Consider the following 22,215-nt stretch of genomic DNA (forward strand, 5'->3'; position numbering starts at 1 on the left):
GGTTGTTCATTTCATTGGTAGTTGCGAGGTGGTGAGCTTTCAAGTGACTGTAGCAGTATGGGTTGGCAATGTTTGCAGTACTGTGCTCATCAAGCAGGTGCACTGTTCAAATCAGTACTTCATTCAGCCCAAGTTTATTTCCTCTGCAGTTTCAGAAATAAAGCCAGTCTGCACACACTTGTTTATTTGTGGTACTGGAAAGTGAAATTTTGTAAGGCACAAAAATGGCAGCCTCCTAATTGTCACAGGCTGGAAACTTAAATCCAAAATGTTGAGCATTGGAAATGACAGCAGAAGTCAGATAAACACTGCAGATTCTGGAAATGGAGTAAAGTCAAGCTCCAGCCCTCTGCGAAAGGGCAAGTTTGTACAAAGTAAAGTATGGCTAAATTTAGAGAATGATCTAAATATCATTTCGGGACTATTTGCTACAGGTACAGGGTACTGAGAAACCACAATGGCCTTTGAAAGTACTTAAAAAAGTGAGGCATTTCATTGGCTGGCTTTTTTTGCATTGGTAACTTTCCTAGTTATTTAATGCTAATTGCCTCAAATATGACTAGTTAAGATTGATGTTACTTTGTGAATTATATTTGAGCCAATTGAAATTTCAGGTGTGACATTTTGAAGTATGATTAGCAAATTTCTCATGCACAACAGATGCCAGAAGACTCAATTATACTAATGCCTATTGATCTTTTCCTGGCATTGCAGAGAAAAGGTGGACATACTTGTTTGAAAAGTGTATCTAAAGCATGAACATTGCCAGCATTCAACACCTCTTGGGAAAATGCAGGGAACTTTCCTAATCAATCGTTATAACCAGAATCCACTGGGCTTGTGGGAGCATTGCCCTCCACAGAAAATATATTTAAAAGAAACATAACTGAAGGCAGCAATTCAACATCAACCAAAAACAGGCATTGCTCGTGGCACGCTGTTCAAAATGCTAGTAAGCAGCATTGTTGAACATCTACCATTAAGCTATAAATTAACCGACAATGCCTTTTATTTAAATATACAGTAATTGTTAGTTTGAGTTTTCCAACAGTAGCAGCAGTTTGAGCAGGGCACTACAAATTTAAACAGCTGATGAACTCTTCCATTAGGAGTTAACTTGGTCTATTTTACAACTTAGTGTGTGAAATAGGTCTCTTCCCTTTTCAAAAGAACAAAGCTGTGCCAAAATGGAATGTACATTCATTCAGACTATTTGCATTACTAGGACTCAATTACCTGGTAACTGGCTGTACCAGGTTATTCCACATTTGAAGGGTTATTTATGGTTCTACATTACAATTAGTAGAGAAAACCCCATTTAAAAGAAAATTTTATTTCAGACATGATAATCACAAGATTCCAATTCCAAACAAGCACATTTTTACACATCTACAGTATATAGAAAATCCAAATCCAAAAAATTCATTTCCTCCTTCTCACACCTAGATATCTGAAAATACTGTGATGTGTAGTGGTTGAGCGAGGTTCCATTTCCTTTCCCACTCAATTTAGAAGCATACCTTTTTGTGCTTCTTATAGCTGTGCAAAAATCAATTGAAGCCTCAAATTTGACAAAAGGATTCAAGGCATCCAAACAGCTTCCAATATTAGGCTGGGGACTGAAGCAGGGTCTCAAAACATTTCAGAATACAACTTTCTTACATAAGGAAAGAAAAGGAGGAGATATCCGTCATGTCATTTTGATAATGGAGCTTGTTTTATCTGTTGAATTAAACCAAGCTTTGTAACCAGATGTTTTGCTCATACTGAAAAATATAGTAATACTGAAGAGTCCATTTTAGCACAGGGGACATTAAAATCTAGATGGTCATAACATGCAGTCATAAATCCTGTATGACTCATGTATAAGGTGATTGCATGGATTCTCTAATGCTGCTCACTTCAAGAACCAGTTCCTATGTAGAGAGCAAAAACAAAACTCAATACAACCTTTTTGCAAAGTTTACTATACTCTCACTACAAACAGTACAAAATGCAAGTCAGCAATAGGCAGAGTCACGAAGGATTTTCTCAAGATGTAGCAAGGGAAGGTGTTGTGGGTTCTAGGTTTTAAAACAGGAATCCTATTTTCCAAATTGTTAATTTAATCTACCCAATACCTAGGTAATGGAGGAAAAATACAGTACAAACACATTTGGTCTTAATATATTGATTTAGCTATACAAAGTAGTTAGACTCTTGTGCTGTTGTAGGAATATGGGTAGAAATGGGTAGGAATAAGTTATTCCTCCATCGCTTATACTGCACTATAACAGCCATCAAACCATCATGAGCATGAACCTACATTCCACTACCCTCATATACAAGTGAGGATTTTTCCTTTTTTAAGAAAAAGGCCCTAAACAAGCCAAATTGCTTTCAGTGTTTTACTATGAATCCATGAGAAATAGCTAAAATTAGTCCCGTCACCCCTCCTTCCAGCATCGTCATGAATTGAGATCAGTATCATTCTTGATGGACACTAATATTTGCAATGAGGGTTATGCTAAATTAATATAGATACCTATAGCTAAGAAAGTGCTGCAAGTATGCAAGTCTTGGTGCAATAGATTGACAATCACCTAACAAAAAAAATGCAAGATCTTTATGTAAAATAGATGAATATTTAAGAATTTACCTTTAGAGGGAGTAACTTTTTGCTGAACAGCAACTTCAAAGGCATAAAAATCTTAACATGGTCTATTAAATTTAAAAAATAGACTGGCAATTCTGTATAAAATGTGCAGGAGCCATAATTTGCAATTGTAGAGTTAACAAATAAAAACATTGTTTACACAAGGGATTGTCATCTTAAAATATTAAATGAGATTCTATCTTTTGAATACATTGTTGTATAAGTTTCCCTGAGTAACACTACCAATCTGGAGGTCATTCATCAATAAAGCCTTCAGATTCATTTGTAGCTTAATAATGAAGCATTGCTGAGCTTCAGTCCACATTAATTGTCACCAAAATAAACACAGCATCAAACTAAGCTGAGCCAAGGGCAGTATTTTTTTTTTTTTTTTAAAAAGGAGACTATACTTTCCAAGTACAGATGATCAAGTTGAATCTCCAAGTCATTTGCTCATTTTCTCAGTTGAAGATGCACATGAAGCTCAGCACCCATAACTTGGGAGAGAAATTAAGCAGAAGATTCAATTTTGAAAGTCACATGGCATCATTGCAGAAGTGCACTGGTCCAAAAACCAGGATGGAAATAGTTTCCAAAAATACAGGCTAGTTTGTGAATCCTGGTATTTCACCTTCACAACCATACACCTACTTGTAAGCAAATGGTTTTTTTTGGAAAAGAGACAGGAATTAAGTGATTTTAAATCATTACCCTCCCAAAAAGGTGGTGTAAACAAGCATGTTGGGGAATGCAATTCACACCACCACAAAAAAATTATAAAAATAAATTACTTCAATAGCCCCAACTAACATCATCTTTTCGGAGGGTAGTTTGTAGAGTCTGCATATCTCTTAATAAACAAAGGCTCCCCTTGCTTTTATTTCCTGGTCGCACTTTAATAGAGGAAGCATCCTTTCCTCTAGTTGTTATAGTTGTTGTGACTTTCACTTCGTTTCCACTATTACGGGTCTTTTTCTGACTTGACCCTCCACTGGCAGAATGCTTTTTCCTCATTGTTTCCTGGAATTTTTTAAGCTTAAAAAGAAAAATGAAGCAGATTATAGGATTTGTATCAACTGTAGAACAAAAGGAGCAAAGAGACAACAGACATTGTTCATTGCTGGTCTTGTATAGTGAAACCCATGTATGTAAAATTCAAATTTTAGCATTCTTATTTAGTCCTTTAAAAAAAAAAAGGGGTGTGATCTGAAACCATATTTGTTAACCTATTCCTAATAATTTGTTTCCTATTGTATGCATAGATGATATCTATTGGGATGGGGAAAAAGTCCCAGTAAATACAAAACATTCAATGTGACTAGGGATTGTTAAATCACAAACAGTAGATAACATTCCACATCATGACTGGGCTGATCAAATAACAATTGCTCAGTAATGGTCTACACATTAAGTGAGATAATAATGGCATTGCATTTCTCATCATGTGCTATAAACAGAGTACATGCAAGTCAAGAGACAAACTTAAGTGGAAGCTAATCTAATGCAAATTACGAAGCAGTTTAAATTAGTGAAATTAATTGTTCCACGTTATCTGTTCTCAATTATCGATCTAATACAAAAAAGGTTCAAGGAAGTAATCACACAGAATCCCCGCAGTGCAGATAGAGGCCATTTCGGCCCATCGAGCCTGCACCGACACATATCCCACCCTATCCCCGTAACCCCACGTATTTAATCCCTTAACACTAAGGGTCAATTTATCATAGCCAAATCAACCTAACCTGCACATCTTTGGACTGTGGGAGGAAACCGGAGCACCCGGAGGAAACCCACGCAGACACAGGGAGAATGTGCAAACTCCACGCAGACAGTCGCCCGAGGCCAGATTTGAACCCGGGTCCCTGGCGCTGTGAGGCAACCGTGCTAACCACTATGCCACAGTGCCCCAATATCATGTGGTACATGTTTTTATTAATGGACATGCCTTTTATTCTGCAGCAAACACAAACCAAAGCAATTCAATCCTTGAAAATACATGGAGTGCAGCAAATAATCTGTTTTGGGTGTTGGGGGTGGGGGGCAGAAAAGGAGATAAAACCTAGAAGATAGGAACACCAATGAATAATTTTACATTTTGAAGATGGCAATGTCCTTTTAAGGAGCCAGCGATTCCATCTTAGCTATGCATAATCTATCCCGAGTCTTCTCCCGGGCCTTTGAAAGCAGCCACTTGGAAATTGCACAAGAATACAGCATGCATCATCTGCAAGGAAAATGCTTCCTCTCCCCTAGTTTCAATCATCAGCAGGAAGCATCTGACCATTGCTTGAGAGCAAGAAAAGGAGTGGAAAACAGAATTAAATCTCAGCTCAGTCAAGCAGTCAGCAGCACCTCAGAGCACCATGTCTGCAAGGGCTACAGATGAAGAGGAAACCCAGTTGTATAATTAATATCAGTGCACTCATTTTTAAGGCACGAGTCTTGCTGGCATATGGTTTCTTGGGCACCACCTGATCTCCAGTACATCAACCAGGTAGTCATTCCTCAAGTATGAGGCAGGATACAAGTATCAGCAAGGTATTCACTCACTGAGGGAATCCCAGCTCAGTCCAATCCAGTTATCTTCAACAATCGTTTTTAAACAGCAGTCACTGGCTCGGAATCAATAGTGGAAGCCCGGACTGATTTTTGCCATCCTTAGTGCCCCATTTGTAGCACCTCACTGTTGCCCAGTTGAAATTACCTAAATCAAAAGAGTCAGAGCCATAACTGCACAGGAGGTGGCCACTCGGCTCATCGAGTCCGTGCCGGCTCTCTGCAGAGCAATCTAGTCAGTCCCATTCCCCCGCACCATCCCCGTAGCCCTGCATGTCCATTTCCCTCGAGTGCCTATCCAATCTCCCCTTGAAAACATTGAGTGTCTCCGCTTCCATCGGCAGAGTGTTCCAGGTCCTCACCACTCGCTGCGTAAAAAAGTTTTTCCTCACGTGCCCCCATATCTCTTGCCCAAAACCTTAAATCTGTGAACCCTAGTCCTTGTACCATCAACTAGTGGGAACAGCCTTTCCCCGTCTAGCCTATCCAAACCCGTCATAATCTTGTACAACTTTATCAAATCACCCCTCAACCGCCTTTACTCTAATAAAAACAAATCCAGCTTCTCCAACCTGTCCTTGTAGCCAAGATCTCCCATCGCCGGAACCATTCTGGTAAATCTCCTCTGCACCCACTCAAGGGCCTTCACATCCTTCCTAAAGTGTGGTGACCAGAACTGGACGCAATACTCCCAATAGTCCAAGAATCAAACCCAAGAACCTCTGGTCTCTATGATGTAGTACACCAAGTAACACCTTTATCCAGTGAGCCATCGGGGGAATTGACCTACTTCATAAATCTTTTTAAATAGAACTTTTTTTATCCTCACCGATGCTTGATGTTTGCGGACTTTAGCGATCTGATCTCCTTTTGCTTCCATTCTTTTCACCAGTGCTTCTAACTCTCGCTCCAAGTCCTCTCTCATTGCATTTGTATTTGCTTCATGAATTTGTTTGACCAACTCTTGGTGCTCACTAAGAGATTAAAAAAAAACATAATTTTAATACAGCATGCATTATCTGCAAGGAAAGTAGGGAGGATTTGTTGCTGTTCCTTTCCTTCCTTCCTTTTCCATAGGTAGTGGGCGATAAGGGAAGCACGAGACAAATAAACAGACAAGGAGAATAGAAAAAGGCAGAAAAACAGAAAGGGGAGAGAAATAGGGGAGACAGCAAAACTAGGCAGAGAATAAAGAGCAATAGAGAGAGACCGCCTCCTCTCGAGACGATAGCCTGTCTGCAGCCCTGGCCAGATAACTTCCCATTCTCCACGATGATGGCCTGCACTCCTGGATGATGCACTATGTTGCCTGAAGACAGAAGAGGCAAGAGACACAAAAGAGATGAGAAGGGAATGGAAAAAGATGAATATGACAGAGAGCAATAAAGGGATCCCCTCACCCCCATGTACTTGCGCACAATGCCTTGCCAAGTCACCTGACCAGTCTTCAACCGCGATCCCCACCCCCCGCCACATTCAGCCATCAGTCAGCCAGCCCTCAACAACAACTTGTATTTATATAGCGCCTTTAAGGTAGTAAAACGTCCCAAGGCGCTGCACAGGAGTATTTTAAAACAAAACATTTGACACCGATCCACATAAGGAGAAATTAGGGCAGATGACCAAAAGCTTCATCAAAGAGGTGGGTTTTAAGGAGCGTCTTAAAGGAGGAAAGAGAGGTAGCGAGGCAGAGAGGTTTAGGCAGGGAATTCCAGAGCTTAGGACCTAGGCAACAGAAGGCACGGCCACCAAAGGTTGAACAATTATAATCAGGGATGCTCAAGAGGGCAGAATTAGAGGAGCGTAGATATCTCGGGGGGGGGGGGGGGGTTGTGGAGCTGAAGGAGATTAGAGATAGGAAGTGACGCCAAACACCAACCTGCAACAAGATCCTGAAAGTGAGCTTGGATCCTCATCAAAAGCAAGTTTTAAGTATGAAAAACACTAACTATAGAAGCATTCAATCAGCAAATGTAGCATTTAAATACAAGTAGTAAATATTACAGTTACAGACTGGGACTCAAGCTGCTGGCTGGTACAGATCAGAGATAGGTCAGGGCAATCACATTCTCCTGCATCTGCCTACCCCAGTCTGTCATATGCCTGTCCACACTTCTATTAACCCAAAGGTCCCGGGACCCCCTTCACACAGATCCTGAATCCCAGAGTCCCTCCCACAATGTTATGCCACCCTGGAACCCACTCCCAAGTACTACCAGAAACTGATAGCACCACTGCCCCCCAGAGCCTCTAGGCGCTGAGACCGCCTCCTGTCCCCAGATTATGAAACTCCAATCCCCAGGGTTTCTAGACTAACAATTCCATTCAGTGTAGCATAACCCCGCTCAATGTTCTGAACAGTAACATCCTCCCCAGTTCGGTCACATCCCAGCACCTTGTCCACTCAGTGCTGGCAAATCCTGGGAACTCCCCCAATGTTTTCTTCTCCCTATCCCCCCATAGTGCTACTATACCCAAGGAACATTCTGTCCCCACCTTCTATTGCCAAATCCCAAGACCTCCTCCTACTATGGCCGTACAGCAATCACCCAGTAAACCAGAACCCATATTACAGCCCCCAGTCCTACAAAACCCCATATTCCCACCAGCAGTATAGCCACCCCTAGTACCCAAGCTGAGCAACCTCCATAGCTACCACTAACCCCAAGCCACTTCCTCTGTACTGCTGTCATACTTACCTCCAATGTGCTAGGTTGGAGTTAAGTGTGTTAGTGGAAAATTTGCAGTTTGAAAAGGAAGGGTGATGAGGTTTGAGTGTAAAGTTGGATATGCAACAGGGTGGGGGTGGGGCACGAGAGATTGAGTGGTGGTGAGCTGTAAAACTTCATGGAGAAAGGAGTAAGGCATGAGGCCACAGGGAGCTTGGTAGGCAGGAAAGAAGTTAGTGGGATCAGTTGCAAGGAGGAAAGAGGGGGCCAGGGTGGCTATAAAGAGATTGCACATAGAAAAGGTAGAGTAATTAAAAAAAACTAGCAGCAGATCTCTTGTAACATTGCTGAGTGATTGGAGGATATGGTTTTTTTTTTAAAAAAAGGTTAGAGGCATTTATGCCACAGCATCAAGCTCAATAATTTAGTGACTGAATAAGTCAAATTCAATTTCTATTGTATGGCATTCTGGGATCTTTTAAAACTTACATTTATATAGCACCTTTAATGTAGTAAAACGTCCCAAGTCGCTTACAGGAGCGTAGTCAGACAAAATTTGACACCGAACCACAGAAGGATATATTAGGACAGGCTTGGTCAGAGGTAGGTTTTAAGAAGAGTCTTAAAGGAGCAGAGAGAGAGAGGTAGCGAGGAGGAGAGGTTTAGGGAGGGAATTCCAGAGCTTAGGGCTTGGCAGCTGAAGGCACGACTCCCAAAGGTGGAGAAGCGCAGAGATCTCGGAGGGTAGAAGGGCTGGAGGTGGTTACAGGAAATAGGGAGGGGCAAGGCCATGCCAGTTGTTTGGGTGTCCAATTCCTCAACTCTACCTCTTATTCTGTGAAAATTATAAATGAGCATCCTTTTTAAACTTAAGTATTTTACTATGTACTTAACTTTCATTCTTCACCATTTTTAAAGCCAAGGAAACACTGCAAGGTTTTTGAATATCAAAGCCTAGGTTTGTACCTCTTCTCTTCCTCCTCCTCCCCCCAAAAATGCCACATACCTGGCATTGGGGGGGGGGGGGGGGGGGGAAGGGAGTTGGGGGAGGAGGGAAGAGAAAAGAGGTGCAAACCTAGGTTTTGATGCTACTTGGGCAATACAGGTAGACTATCCTTTATCCGAAAACCTCGGGACCAGCCGTGTTTCGGTTTTCGGAGAATTTCGGATTTCGGAAGGTGGGTCGGCGGGGGTCGGGGCCGGCGGGGGTCCGCGGGGGGTTGTGCGCACGACTTACGCTGACGCTCAGCGTAAGTCGGCGGGGGTCAGGGTCGGCGCGCACGACTTACGCTGAATGAAAAAACCTTCGGTTTTTAGAGGGTTTCGGTTTTCGGAAGTTCGGATAAAGGGTAGTCTACCTGTACTAGGATAGGTGTGTCCTTTGGTCTGATATCACTGTGGAGGGGGTCCAGTAGATTGGTACAACTGGGGGCTGTAAAGCTCACTGGTGGATTTTTGATGTCTCGTCAGCAGTGAGGGGAGAGGCTGAGCCCAGGCCTAGGCCCAGGCCCCAGCAATGCTGGTTTGTAAGCTTCTGAGAGATCTGTGAAAACACTGAATTTAGTGTTCTGTGTCTGCCTTGCACATTCGGTCTCAGGTGCCACTAATTTAAATGTTTATATTTATTTTCTATACATTTCAATTAACCCAGCATGCAGCGCCTTTTAGGGGGAAGAGTTCCAGATTTTCACTACCCTTTGTCTGAAAGAGATTCCTGATTTCACTCCTAAATACCCTAGCTCTAATTTTAAGCCACTTTGTTCTTGATTCCCCCACCAAAAGGAAATAGTTTCTCTGTATCAACCCTACCAAATATTATCATTTTTAAACACCTCAATTAGATCACCACTCTAAACCCAAAATACAAACCATGTTTATGCAACCTGCCCTCATAATTTAAACTCTTTAATCCCAGTATCATTCTAGTACATTTGTACTGCACTCCCTCCAAGGCCAATATATTAGAGGTCAGAGGTGCCATCTTATGAGATGTTAAACTGAGACAGAAGATGCCCTTCTCAGGTGGATGTAAAAGATCCTATGGCACTATTGGAAAAGCAAGAAAGTTCTCCCCAGTGTCCTGAATAGGCTGCGCAGCCCATTCAAAAATACCGCGCATGCGCGATTTTTCCTATTTAAAAGCCGGTGAGCTGGCTGCGCGGGAGCTGCAGAGCTTAAAGGTAACATTGGTCCTGGCCAATATTTATCCCTCTTTCAACATCACAAAAGCATATTATCTGGTCATGTATTTCATTGCTGTTTGTGGGACTGATCTGTGCATAATTTAGCTGCTGTGTTTCCCTACATCACGACAGTGGCCACACTTCAAAAGTAATTAATTGTCTGTAAAGTGCTTTGGGACATCCCAAGGTTGTTAAATGCCTTCTGGAAGTCCCTATAAACAACATCCATAGGCACACCCCTATCCACCATGCTAGTGACTTCCTCACAAAATTCAACTAGAATAGTCATACATAACCTTCTCTTCACATATCCATGCCAATTCCCTCCCTTCTGAAAGAATGGAGTGACATTTGCAATCTTCCAATCTAAAAGGCACAATTACATAAGAACATAAGAAATAGGAGCAGGAGTAGGACATTCGGCCTTCAAGTCTACTCCGCCATTCAATAAGATCATGGCTGATCTACCTCAACTCCACCTTCCCGCTCTATCCCCATATCCCTCGATTCCCTTAGTATCCAAAAATCTAATCACACTCTGTCAATTGCTGAATCTAAAGAGCTTTGGAAAATTATGACGAACACACCTGCAATTTTTTCCAACCTATTTCTTTTAATACCCTGGGCTGGAAACACAGGTCCTGGAGATTTGTCGATCTTAAATCTCATTTTCTCCATTATCCTTTTCCACTTCTATTAAATCCACTAAGTTCTTCTCCATGACCTATTTAGATTATCTTGTACTGCTGGTGTTTTGTCCTTTTACTCCACTATGAAAACAGATCCAAAGTACTTACAAGTCTGCCATTTCCTTACTATAGTCCTGCTTGCATCAGTCTTTAATGGGCCCCATTCCCCTTTATCACTCAATATATTTATAAAAACCTTTGCTGTTAGCTTTGACATCCTGTGCAATTTTCCCTTTTGGCACATCTTACTACTTTCTTTGCATCTTGTTTTTTATAGCTCCCCAATCCACTGGGGTCAGCCTTTTATTTTAGCTCAATACTGTTTTTTTAACCTCATTTGATGACCATGATTGCTTAAGTACACAAGTGGGAACCTTTGCATCAAGAAAGTTTTGTTTAAAATAATTAATTTTGCTTCTTTTTACCCATAAATGTCTTTCTTTAAACTTGCATTTTGTCTCATGTTCACTTTCTGTAATCGACCACAAGTTGCATGACAGCCACTTCAGATTTTTTCCATCTGTTGGGAACGCCCGATCTCTACCCTGCAGTTTTCCTGTCCTTCCTCCTCAATACAGCAGGTCTGTCAGTCACTATGTACAAGATTATACCTTGAACCAGTCTCCTCCACTCACAATGTGGTGGAGTTCTAATGTGCTGTCCCATCTACATCCATAATCTTAATCAACTAAATTTCTAGAATAAAGATTTCCCACATTTCAGATGCAGCTATACAATAAATCAAAGTGTATTTTTGCAAACTGTCAAGCTAATAACATTCCAGTAGACAATAACTACTTAATATGCACAAGATATGCAGAGGAACGGAATACTTACAAGCTCATTTGTCCAAACTCATCTTGTAACGTCAACAGTAGTTCAGACAGTTCGTCATGGGAAGTGGAGGAAATGGTAGATTCAGATGAACTTTCAGCTATTGTATTGGAGGCTCTAGAAATTTTGTTGCTGACCATTGGCTGCTCACTGACCACTCGGTCATTGCACAAGATCTTGTTGTGTTGCTTCAACAGATGTAAGACATGCTGAACATTAGCACGGACTGAATGGCTTGGACTAGCAGACTGAAAGACATAAAGGCTATTAGGAAAATGGACATGGCAACAGAATGTTAGGTTTAAAGAAAATAAAATTTATGGGTAAAAGTAGGAAGCAAAATTATTTTAAACTAAACTTCTTTCTTGATACAAGCTTCTTTACATGGCAACACTGGCCAGTAACTGGTACATATGCAAGCATCCTCAAACTTCTAAATATTTCTACATTTCATCATTAAAAACAATTGAGAGAGATATTTGACCTTTCTTCCTTCTCATGTATTCTCTTTAAGCAATGATTTCATAAATCCTTTTGGGATGACCAACTGGCAAGGATTATCCCCATAGACCTTTCTTTCAAAAGACAGTAGATAATGTGCAGAATCTCACAAAGAAGCTAATTGAAAATATTAAGTGGCAAAACCATAAGCCTTAATTTATGCAAGGTGAAGTTCAACTTGACCAAATACAAACAATGCAACAGATTCTAACAGCAGCCAAAACTCTGCTGCTTTGGTATGGCTGTATTTGAATTAAAAAAAAAAAATTGTTCTTAGGGTGTGGATGATGCTGGCAAGGCCTCAGTTATTGCTTACTTTCAGTTGTCCTGATAACTTGCTTGGCCCCCTCAGCAGGCATAGTTTGGGACTGGAGTCATGTGCAGGCCAGAGAGGGTAGGGGTAGTAAATTTCCTTCCCCAAGGACATTAGTGAATCAGTTAGTTAGTTAGGATAATCTGGCTTTCATGGTGCTAATCTACACCGTACCAAATTTACCATGTTTTGAACTTAACCTCTGGTCAGGTACCATAATCATCACATTATCATATCCACACGATATGAATACATTCTACTCTCTACATGGTTCAGAAAGGCCCATCATCCATTTTGGAGAGATCATTGAACAAAATGGCTCATTCAACATTAAGTTATAAGAACCTGGGTACCTTCCACTAGCCCATATGAATAAAAGTCCAGACAATGGATCAATCATCGGTTCTTTAGCAGTCAATTACAGCGAAGCCTTACACAGAAAACAATAAGCAGGATGATGGCAGCGAATTGAAGACAATCTACACTCGAGAGATGACCGTACCCAGGATAGTTAATTTTACCTTCTCCCTCCCTCACCAACCTGTTGGAGGTCAAATATACTGATGAAAATAGGGATACTTTATCTATCATCCATCTTCACTGGATGAGATTTTAAACTGAGCCCCTGACGACCGGATCAGGTGGACATAAGAGCCCATGCCATATTCGAAGAGGAGCAAAGGCATTCTCCTGGTGTTTTGGCCAACTACCCCCCAACCATCACAAACAGATTATCTGGTCATTTCTCTCTTACTGCTCCTCGTGCACATTTCCACTTCAAAAGTATTTGATTGGCTGTGAAGTGCTTTGGGACAGCATGGTCAGAAAAGGCACCATATACAAGCAAATTCTTTTTTAACTCTACATGCTGAAAGAACAATGGTCATAATAAGCCCAAGAAATTTAAGGGTATAAATACCTCTTCTGGATTATCCACCCCCCTCCCACCCAAAACCCCTCTTTAACAGATCGGCAATGAAGGTGTTACAAAAATAAAATAAATGGGTTTTAATCTTAGTCCCAGGATCTGGACATAGTGGAATGTGGATCCTCAGATCGGGTAGCATGAGGGGTGGAGATTCAGGGGTCTGGAAGAATAAGGGGTGCTGGGAAGAGAAGCTCCTCGTCCTACCTCCGTTTCATGTATGCATCTGCCACTGGTATCCTCTTCAGCCATTATATTCTAGTACCACTCACTGGTGCTACCAGCACACTAATAGGGTAGGAAGAGAACAATGACAGCAGAGACAGGACATCAGAGGAGAAATGTGGTATGTTCCAAGAGGAAACTAGGGCGCCTGGTAGTGCTTTCCTGCCCCAAAAATCCGTTTTCCCCCTTCCCCATCTGTCTCTCCACTCTCCCATACCATTTCAGCCTGTGCCCTATTGCTTTCCCATCTCCATTATTTACCAAACTCCTGTGTCCTCCCCATATTTTTTTCTTCCCCCACCCCCTTGTGACCCTATCCATGAATCCTATCTTCACCCTGCTTTGCTTTCTTGTCTTGCTCCCCATACCACCAACCCCCCACCCCGCCCTTATCCCAATATCCCTTATGCCTTCCCTATCTTCCTCGGCATTTCCCATTCCTCACACCCTCACTTCAATCTCCTTTCCTCCTCCAATAGCTGAACTTGCAATAAGCACCTGAAAAAAAGCTGTTTCCTCAGCTTAGTGCCATGAAACTTACAGAAAAAGAAAGGCGTGCATTTATATAGAGCCTTTCACGACCTCAGGACATCCCAAAGCGCTTTACAACCAATAACGTACTTTTGAAGTGTAGTCATTGTTGTAATGTAGAAGGGAGCGGGGAGGAAAACCAGTGAAAGGCAAGGCCTGATATGGTACCAAGAAGGGAAGGGTACATAACCATCAGGATGAAAGGTGACACTCGTGGCAGCAGGAAATGAATTCAAATGAGAAATTTTAAATAAAATAAATTTTAAAAGTATAAAAATTTCAAGCATTAAACTTTCTTGAAGGCTGTAAAAGTCTACAGCACCCTCTCAGCTGGAAATCAACCTAGGAAGTTTCAGCAAAGTAGCCAACAGTACCAGCTACATTAGAAACCATGCGTAGAGGACGTGGGTAAGCAAAATCAATAGAAACAAGCTAGAGTGACAGAAAATAATGCAACATTATAGCATTGGACACGGATGCAAAACTGATGCAACTGCTAATACTCACTTTTCCTGCAACAAATGGTACATCGCCCAAGTTAAAGCGATAATGAGGTTGTGCATGTGAATGGTTTGTACAAGATTTCTAAGAGAGTAAAGGAAATCATGTTAGAACATTCCCAATTGTAATCTGTTCAGTCGCTTTCGCCTTGACTGATGAGGCATTTCAACAAGCAAAACTCAAATTCACAAATTATCTGATTATAATGCCAAAGTCTAGCATGTCAGCCATGGGTCAGTTGGTAGCACTCTCAACTGAGTCAGAAGATTGTGGGTTCAAGTCCCACTCCAGGGACTTGAGCACAAAATCTAGGCTTACATTTTAGTGCAATACTGATGGAGTGCTGCATTGTTGGAGGTGAGATGGTCTGCCCGATGGACGTAAAAGATCCCATTTCGGCAAAGAGCAGGGGAGTTCTCCCCAGTGTCCTGGCCAATATTTATCCCTCAACCAATATCACTAAAACGGATTATCTGGTCATTATCACATCGCTGTGCACAAATTGGATGCTGCATTTCCAACATTCTTTGATGAAGTAATGCAGAGGGTTGATGAGGGCAGTGCAGTTGATGTGTATATGGACTTTTAAAAGGCTTTTGATAAAGTACCACATACTAGACTGGTTAGCAAAATTGAAGCCCATGGATTAAAGGGATAGGCTGCATGGAACAAAATTGGCTAAGGGACAGAAAGCACAGAGTAGTGGTGAGTGCTTGTTTTTCCAGACTGGAGGGAAATGTGCAGTGGTGTCCCCCAGGGGACAGTGTTGGGGAATCACTGCTCTGTTTGATATGCTTTAGTGACCTAGACTTGGTAATACAGGGCATAATTTCAAAGTTTGCAGAAAACGCAAAACTTAAATGTAGTAAACAGCGAGGAAGATAGCAATAGACTTCAGGAGGGCATAGACAGACTGGTGAAATGGGCAGACACATGGCAGATGAAATGGTTCATTTTGGTAGGAAGAATGAGGAGAGGCAATGTAAACTAAATGGTACAATTTTAAAGGGGGTGCAGGAACAGAGACCTGGGGTGTATGTACTCAAGTCTTTGAAGGTGGCAGGACAAGTTGAGAAGGCAGTTAAAAAGGCATGTGGGATCATTGGCTTTATAAATAGAGGCATGGGCCTCAATCTTACCTGAAGAGGCGAGTTGGGAGCAGGTCTTCTGACTTGCGGGTTCCGATCCCATCCCCAACGACATCCGACGCACAGACGCTATTTTGCGTCAATTGGCCTTAAGCCCGACCTGCGGGCTTGCCGGCCAATTAAGAGAAAGCCAGTGTCAAATGACGTCAGTTGATGACGCGTCATCTGCCAGTTTTCTTAAAGGGGACACGCTCATTTTTGTTTGACAGATGATTTCTCAGTGTTTGACAGCATTGAGGTGCTGCAAACACTGTACAAAGGTGGGCCCTTGCACCCAGGCTCTCCAGAGACTCTCTCCTTAGGATAAAACAGATGGCAGCTGCAGGTGAGGTTACAGAAGCGATCTGTCACTGGTGAGAGAGGTTCTCCCAATAAGCTGGGACTACACAAAATCTTCAAACCTTATTACCTACAGAAAAGTCTAAATACATTAAAAATGATTTTCCCAGCATTTCCTTACCTCTGAAACTCACCAGTGCACCATTGGATCCTTCACACCACTTCTGCAGCTGTCATCAATGAAGAAACATTACAGTAGACTCAACACGCCACACTTACCTGGTGTGGAGTCCGGATGTTGGGAAGCCCGCAATCTACCTGGCAAAATTGGAAAAAGCCTCTTAACTGCCCGTTAACAAGCAGTTAAGTGGCTATAATCCTCTTCCCACCATTAGGAGTCGGGACCCTGCGCAAATCCTCCCAGGAAGATTGATTGGAGGCGGGTTGGAAGCGGGTTCGGGGCCCGCTGCCAATCTTTTTGATTTTGCCAGCAGTTCCGCCTCTAAACCCGACCCGAGTGCCGGCAAAAATCGAGCCAGAGTACAAAAGCAAGGAAGTTATGCTAAACCTTTATAAAACACTGGTTAGGCCCCAGCTGGAGTATTGTGGCCAATTCTGGGCACCACACCGTAGGAAGGATGTCAAGGCCTTAGAGATACAGAGAAGATTTACTAGAATTGTACCAGGGATGAATGGCTTCAGTTACATGGAGAGACTAGAGAAACTGGGGTTGTTCTCCTTAGAGCACAGAAGACGAAGAGGAGATTTGATAGGTGTTCAAAATCATGAAGGGTTTTGATAGAGTAAATAAGGAGAAACCATTTCCAGTGGCAGAAGCAGCAGTAACGAAGGGACAAAGATTTAGAAGTAATTGGCAAAAGAAACAGAGGCGATATGAGGGGGAACATTTTTTTACACAGCGAGTTATGATGATCTGGAATGCACTGCTTGAAAGGTTGTTGGAAGCAGTTTCAAGAATAACTTTCAAAAGGAAATTGGTTAAATACAGTACTTGGAGGAAAATTTGCAGGGCTATGGGGAAAGAGCAAGGGAGTGGGACTAATTGGATAGTTCTTTCAAAGAGCTGGCTCTGGCACGATTGGTCAAATCGCCTCCTTCTGTGCTGCATCATTCTATGATTACAACAGTGCTTCATTGGCTGTAAAGCACTTTGGGACGTCCTGAGGTCATGAAAAGCGCTATAGAAATGCAAGTTCTCTTTCTTTCTCTACTGGATTGTGCTCTCTCAGATTGAACTGCAAATCTAATTTGAAGACCTAGCTCCTGATGACCAGTCATGTGGAAACATTACACGGTCACAAGAGAATTATAGCTGTTGAAGGCCATTTGGTCCATCTTAATTCATCCACTGAGGGATCCCAACATTTCCCCATTTTAGCATCCAATAGTTTCTTAATTGATTCCATGGTTTTTGGCTCCACAGCTCTACCTGAAAGCTTATTCCACACATTCACTGGGAGAAAAATTTCCTGAGATCAGTCCCAAAATTATTGTTTACTAGTTTGAGCCTATATCCCTATGTTCTACGCCCACCATTTAATTTGAAGTAAAATTCTAGGTTTGCTCTTTCTATACCTGTAACAAATATATGTACCTCTAAGATCATCTATTAAATGCCTCCTCTCCAGGCTGAAAAGCCAAATTCTCTACAACTCTTCTCATAATCCTGTGCCCTGACATTTGGGATCAGCCTTGTGGCTGCTCTGGGCACCGCCTTGGGCCCCGACAACATCCCGGCTATCACGCTGAAGACTTGTGCTCCAGAACTAGCTGCACCTCTAACCAAGCTGCTCCAGTACAGCCACAACACTGGCATCTACCCGACAATGTGGAAAACTGCCAGGGTATATCCTGTCCACAAAAAGCAGGAAAATTCCAATCTGGCCAATTACCGCCCCATCAGTCTACACTCAACCATCAGCAAAGTGGTGGAAGGTGTCGTCGACAGTGCTATCAAGCGGCACTTACTCCCCAATAACCTGCTCACCGATGCTCAGTTTGGGGTCCATCAGGAACACTCTGCTCCAGGCCTCATTACAACCTTGGTCCAAACATGGACAAAAGAGCTGAATTTCAGAGGTGAGGTGAGAGTGACTACCCTTGACATCAAGGCAGCATTTGACAGTGTGGCATCAAGGTGCCCTAGTAAAATTGAAGTCAATGGAAATCAGGAGGGAAACTCTCCACTGGCTGAAGTCACACCTACCACAAAGGAAGATGGTTGTGGTTGTTGGAGGTCAACCAGCTCAGCCCCAGGACATCACTGTAGGAGTTCCTCAGGGCAGTGTCTTAGGCCCAACCATCTTCAGCTGCTTCATCAATGATCTTCCCACCATCAGAAGGTCAAAAGTGGGGATGTTCACTGATGATTGCAGTGTTCAGTTCCATTCACAACTCCTCAGATAATGAAGCAGTTCAGGCCCGCATGCAGCATCACCTGGACGACATTTAGGCTTGGGCTGTTAAGTGGCAAGTAACATTCACGCCACACAAGTGCCAGGCAATGACCATCTCCAACAAGAGGAGAGTCTAACCACTGCCCCTTGACCTTCAACAACAACAACTTGTACTTATGTAGCGCCTTTAACATAGTAAAACGTCCCAAGGTGCTTCGCAGGAGTATTTTAAGACTAAACATTTGACACCGTTCCACATAAGGATAAATTAGGGCAGATGACCAAAAGCTTGGTCAAAGGGGTAGGTTTTAAGGAGCGTCTTAAAAGGAGGAAAGAGAGGTAGCAAGGCGGACAGGTTTAGGCAGGGAATTCCAGAGTTTAGGGCCTAGGCAACAGAAGGCATGTCATCAAAGGTTGAGCGATTATAATCAGGGATGCTCAGAATTAGAGGAGCGCAGATATCTCGGGGGGGGGGGGGGGGTTGTGGGGGTGGAGGAGATTACAGAGATAGGAAGGGGCGAGGCCATGGAGGGATTTGAAAACAAGGATAAGAATTTTGAAATCGAGGCGCTGCTTAACCGGGAGCCAATGTAGGTCAGCGAGCACAGGGGTGATGGGTGAACGGAACTTGATGCGAATTAGGACACGGGCAGCCGAGTGTTGGATGACCTCAATTTATGTAGGGTGGAATGTGGGAGGCCAGCCAGGAGTGCGTTGGAATAGTCAAGTCTAGAGGTAACAAAGACATGGATGAGGTTTTCAGCAGCGGATGAGCTGAGGCAAGGGCGGAGACGGGCGATGTTACGGAGGTGGAAGTAGGCGGCCTTTGTTATGCTGCAGACATGTGGTCAGAAGCTCATTTTAGGGTCAAATATGACACCAAGGTTGCAAACAGTGTTGTTCAGCCTCAAACAGATGTTAGGGAGAGGGAATACCAAATCTCCCAGCATCAACATCCTGGGGGTCACCACTGGCCAGAAACTGAACTGGACCAGCCACATACATACTGTGGCTACAAGAGCAGGTCAGAGGCTGGGAATTCTGCGGCGAGTGTCTCACCTCCTGAATCCCCAAAGCCTTTCCACCATCTATAAGGCACAAGTCAGCAGTGTGATGGAATACTCTCCACTTGCCTGGATGAGTGCTGCTCCAACAAAACTCAAGAACCTCGACACCATCCAGGACAAATCAGCCTGCTTGATTGGCACCCCATCCGCCACCTTAAACATTCACTCCCTCCACCATTGGCGCACTGTGGCTGCAGTGTGTACCAGCTACAAGATGCACTGCTGCAACTCGCCAAGGCTTCGACAGCACCTCCCAAACCTGCGACCTCTACCAACTAGAAGGACAAGGGCAGCAGGCGCATGGGAACACCATCACCTCCAAGTCACACACCATCCTGACAAATATACCGCCATTCCTTCATAGTCGCTGGGTCAAAATCCTGGAACTCCCTCCCCAACAGCACTATGGGAGTATCTTCACTGCACGGACTGCAGCGGTTCAAGAAGGTGGCTCGCCACCACCTTCTCAAGGGCAATTAGGGATGTGAGATAAATGCTGGCCTTGCCAGCGATGCCCACATTCCAGGAACAAATTTTAAAAAGCTCCTTTCTTGGTGACCAGAACAGGATGCATCATTCAAGGTGCCATCCGACCAGAACATTTTACAGTTTGATCATTACCTCTTGCGACTTGTATGCTACTGCTTTGCCAAGGAGTTCAACATCCCATCAGCTTTGTTGATTGTTGCTCTGCATTGATCAGACATATTTAGTGTTGAGTCTACCAAGATTCCAGGATCTCTTTCATCTACAGCTATTTAACACCAGTCATGAAGCAAGTGTGTCTTCTATTTTTACTTATGTGTAGCACATTACACTCTGACATAACTCCTCTAACAAGTGCTTGCTGTTTCCTACCCTTCAACCAGTTTGTTACTCATTCCCAATGATACCCTGTAACCCCACAGTTTTGAGTTTAATAGAACTTTGTCAATAGCCTTTTGGAAGTGAACATACCCCAGATCATAGGACTTTGCACAGTCGACTTGGGTTGTCATTTCCCAAGTCGACGAGGTGGTTAGTCAGGCAAGAGCTTCCCCTTCTGAATACATGCTGACTGCTGTTAACGAGGTCAATATTGTACCGATGATCCTCAAGTTTATTCCTCATGATGGATTCCATTATTTTACATGGAATAGAAGTCAGAACCATGGGTCTATAGCTGCCTGCGTCTATTTTGGCATCTTTTTTTAAACATGGGCACCACATTAGCCTGTTTGCAATCTATTGGAACATTTGCAGTATCCAATGACTTCCTCAGTAAGTCAGTGCATCACAAATTTCCTCCCTAAGCTTTCCCAGCTCAGCATTCTGGGATAAATACCATCAATCCCTGGGGGGGGGGCGGATTTGAGCCCATTTAGCCCATCTAAGACTTCTATATCTCTTATGGTAAAGTTATTGATTATACTTGGGATATCTTCGTTTGGAGAGGGCATTTGCTCATGCCTTCCCTTGTGAATACTTTGGAGGAAGTATTCATTCAGAATATTTACTATTAAGCCAAGTTGCATCTTTTATGGCTTTCACCTCTTCTCGAACTGCTCTCTCGCTGTTGTCATACTGATTTTAATTTTACTGTGATGCTTCGCTTCAGCTACTATGTTTCTTTTCAGGTCTTTCCTCGCTACTCCGATCACGTCTTTTAAAGCATGTTTCTACAATTTCTAATATTTATTCCACTTAACCACTTCAGATTCAAGCCCTTTTGCATGAGATGTTAAACTGAGACCCTGTCTGCACTCGGAGGTGGATGTAAAAGCTCCCATGGCACTATTTCAAAGAGGAGCAGGGGAGTTAACCCTGGTGTCCGGGCCAATATTTATCCCTCAATCAACATCACAAAAACAGATTATCTGGTCATTATCACATTGCTGTTTGTGGGACCTTGCTACGTGCAAATTGGCTGTCACGTTTCCTACATTACAACAGTGGTTACATTAAAAAAAAAAGTACTTCAAAGCTGTAAAGTGCTTTGGGACGTCCTGAAAGTCTTTCTTTATCTCTTCTCTCACTTTCCTGTTACCATTGTGAAAGTGAAAACATTTAAAAAAAAACTCAGCCTGGCTTTTGCGGTCGGCGAAGTAACTACGGATTACGCTGCCGGCATCCGAACAGAACCTTCGGGAACTTGCTGGCAGACACTGCGTAATGGAGGGCAGCGAAGTGGCCCACAGATCCCGGGACGCACCGTGTGCAGAAACGTAACTGGAATCACGTGGACCAGTGCTCCAATCAGCAAACAGAAGGTCTCATTATTTATAACGGATGTTTATGCACATTAAATCCCGGAAGGCTCTAGTAATGAGGTTTTGTTTTTTTCCCTTTTTCTGTACGGACTTTTTTTTTTTTTTTTTTAAAGTTTATGCTTCACCTAGATGCAAAACACAATAAAACCCTCAATGTAGCAACCTTCCTCTGAACTTTTCAGCTATAAAATTTTCAGGCGTAATTGCTGGGTAGTTGGTGGGCAATTAGCCCAACTCTGTGCCAGCAATCAGGATTTCACACTCGATGTGGATCATCTGTCAAGTCGGAACTTGACAGATCGCAAGTTCGAGATTTACCGCATTTCAAAGCCTGTATGACGGTGTACTCAGAGTATGCCGTCATACCGACTGCAAATTCTGGCCCGTTATGTTTAGCCTCTGCTGCTATGCCCTTTTTCAGGTATCTCTGTCTCGCTAGTCACCCTTTTAGCATGTTTTGGCATTTTCTTAAATTCAATCCCAGTGAGCCCCT

General features: G+C 42.9%; 1 protein-coding gene across 3 annotated transcripts in view; it reads right to left on the reverse strand.

Annotated features, from left to right (window-relative positions):
* Nucleotides 1–1,313: 1,313 nt before the first annotated feature.
* The window catches only part of LOC147111656 (centrosomal protein of 57 kDa-like), a 65,153-nt gene continuing 44,251 nt past the window's right edge, over nucleotides 1,314–22,215 (reverse strand). For 2 of the 3 annotated variants that reach the window (XM_085998747.1, XM_085998748.1), the window contains exons 8-11: nucleotides 14,569–14,646; nucleotides 11,570–11,814; nucleotides 6,021–6,165; nucleotides 1,314–3,670 (exon numbers count right to left, since the gene is read on the reverse strand). In XM_085998747.1, the coding sequence (XP_085854873.1) occupies nucleotides 3,428–3,670; nucleotides 6,021–6,165; nucleotides 11,570–11,814; nucleotides 14,569–14,646 (711 nt within the window). In that variant the 3' untranslated portion in view covers nucleotides 1,314–3,427. The remainder of the gene's footprint in view (nucleotides 3,671–6,020; nucleotides 6,166–11,569; nucleotides 11,815–14,568; nucleotides 14,647–22,215) is intronic. The other variant, XM_085998749.1, reaches the window with a different exon arrangement.

The sequence above is a fragment of the Somniosus microcephalus genome, chromosome 10 (genome assembly GCF_052327205.1).
Source record: "Somniosus microcephalus isolate GS21.2 chromosome 10, FLI_Smic_1.0, whole genome shotgun sequence".
Classification (NCBI taxonomy): domain Eukaryota; kingdom Metazoa; phylum Chordata; class Chondrichthyes; order Squaliformes; family Somniosidae; genus Somniosus; species Somniosus microcephalus.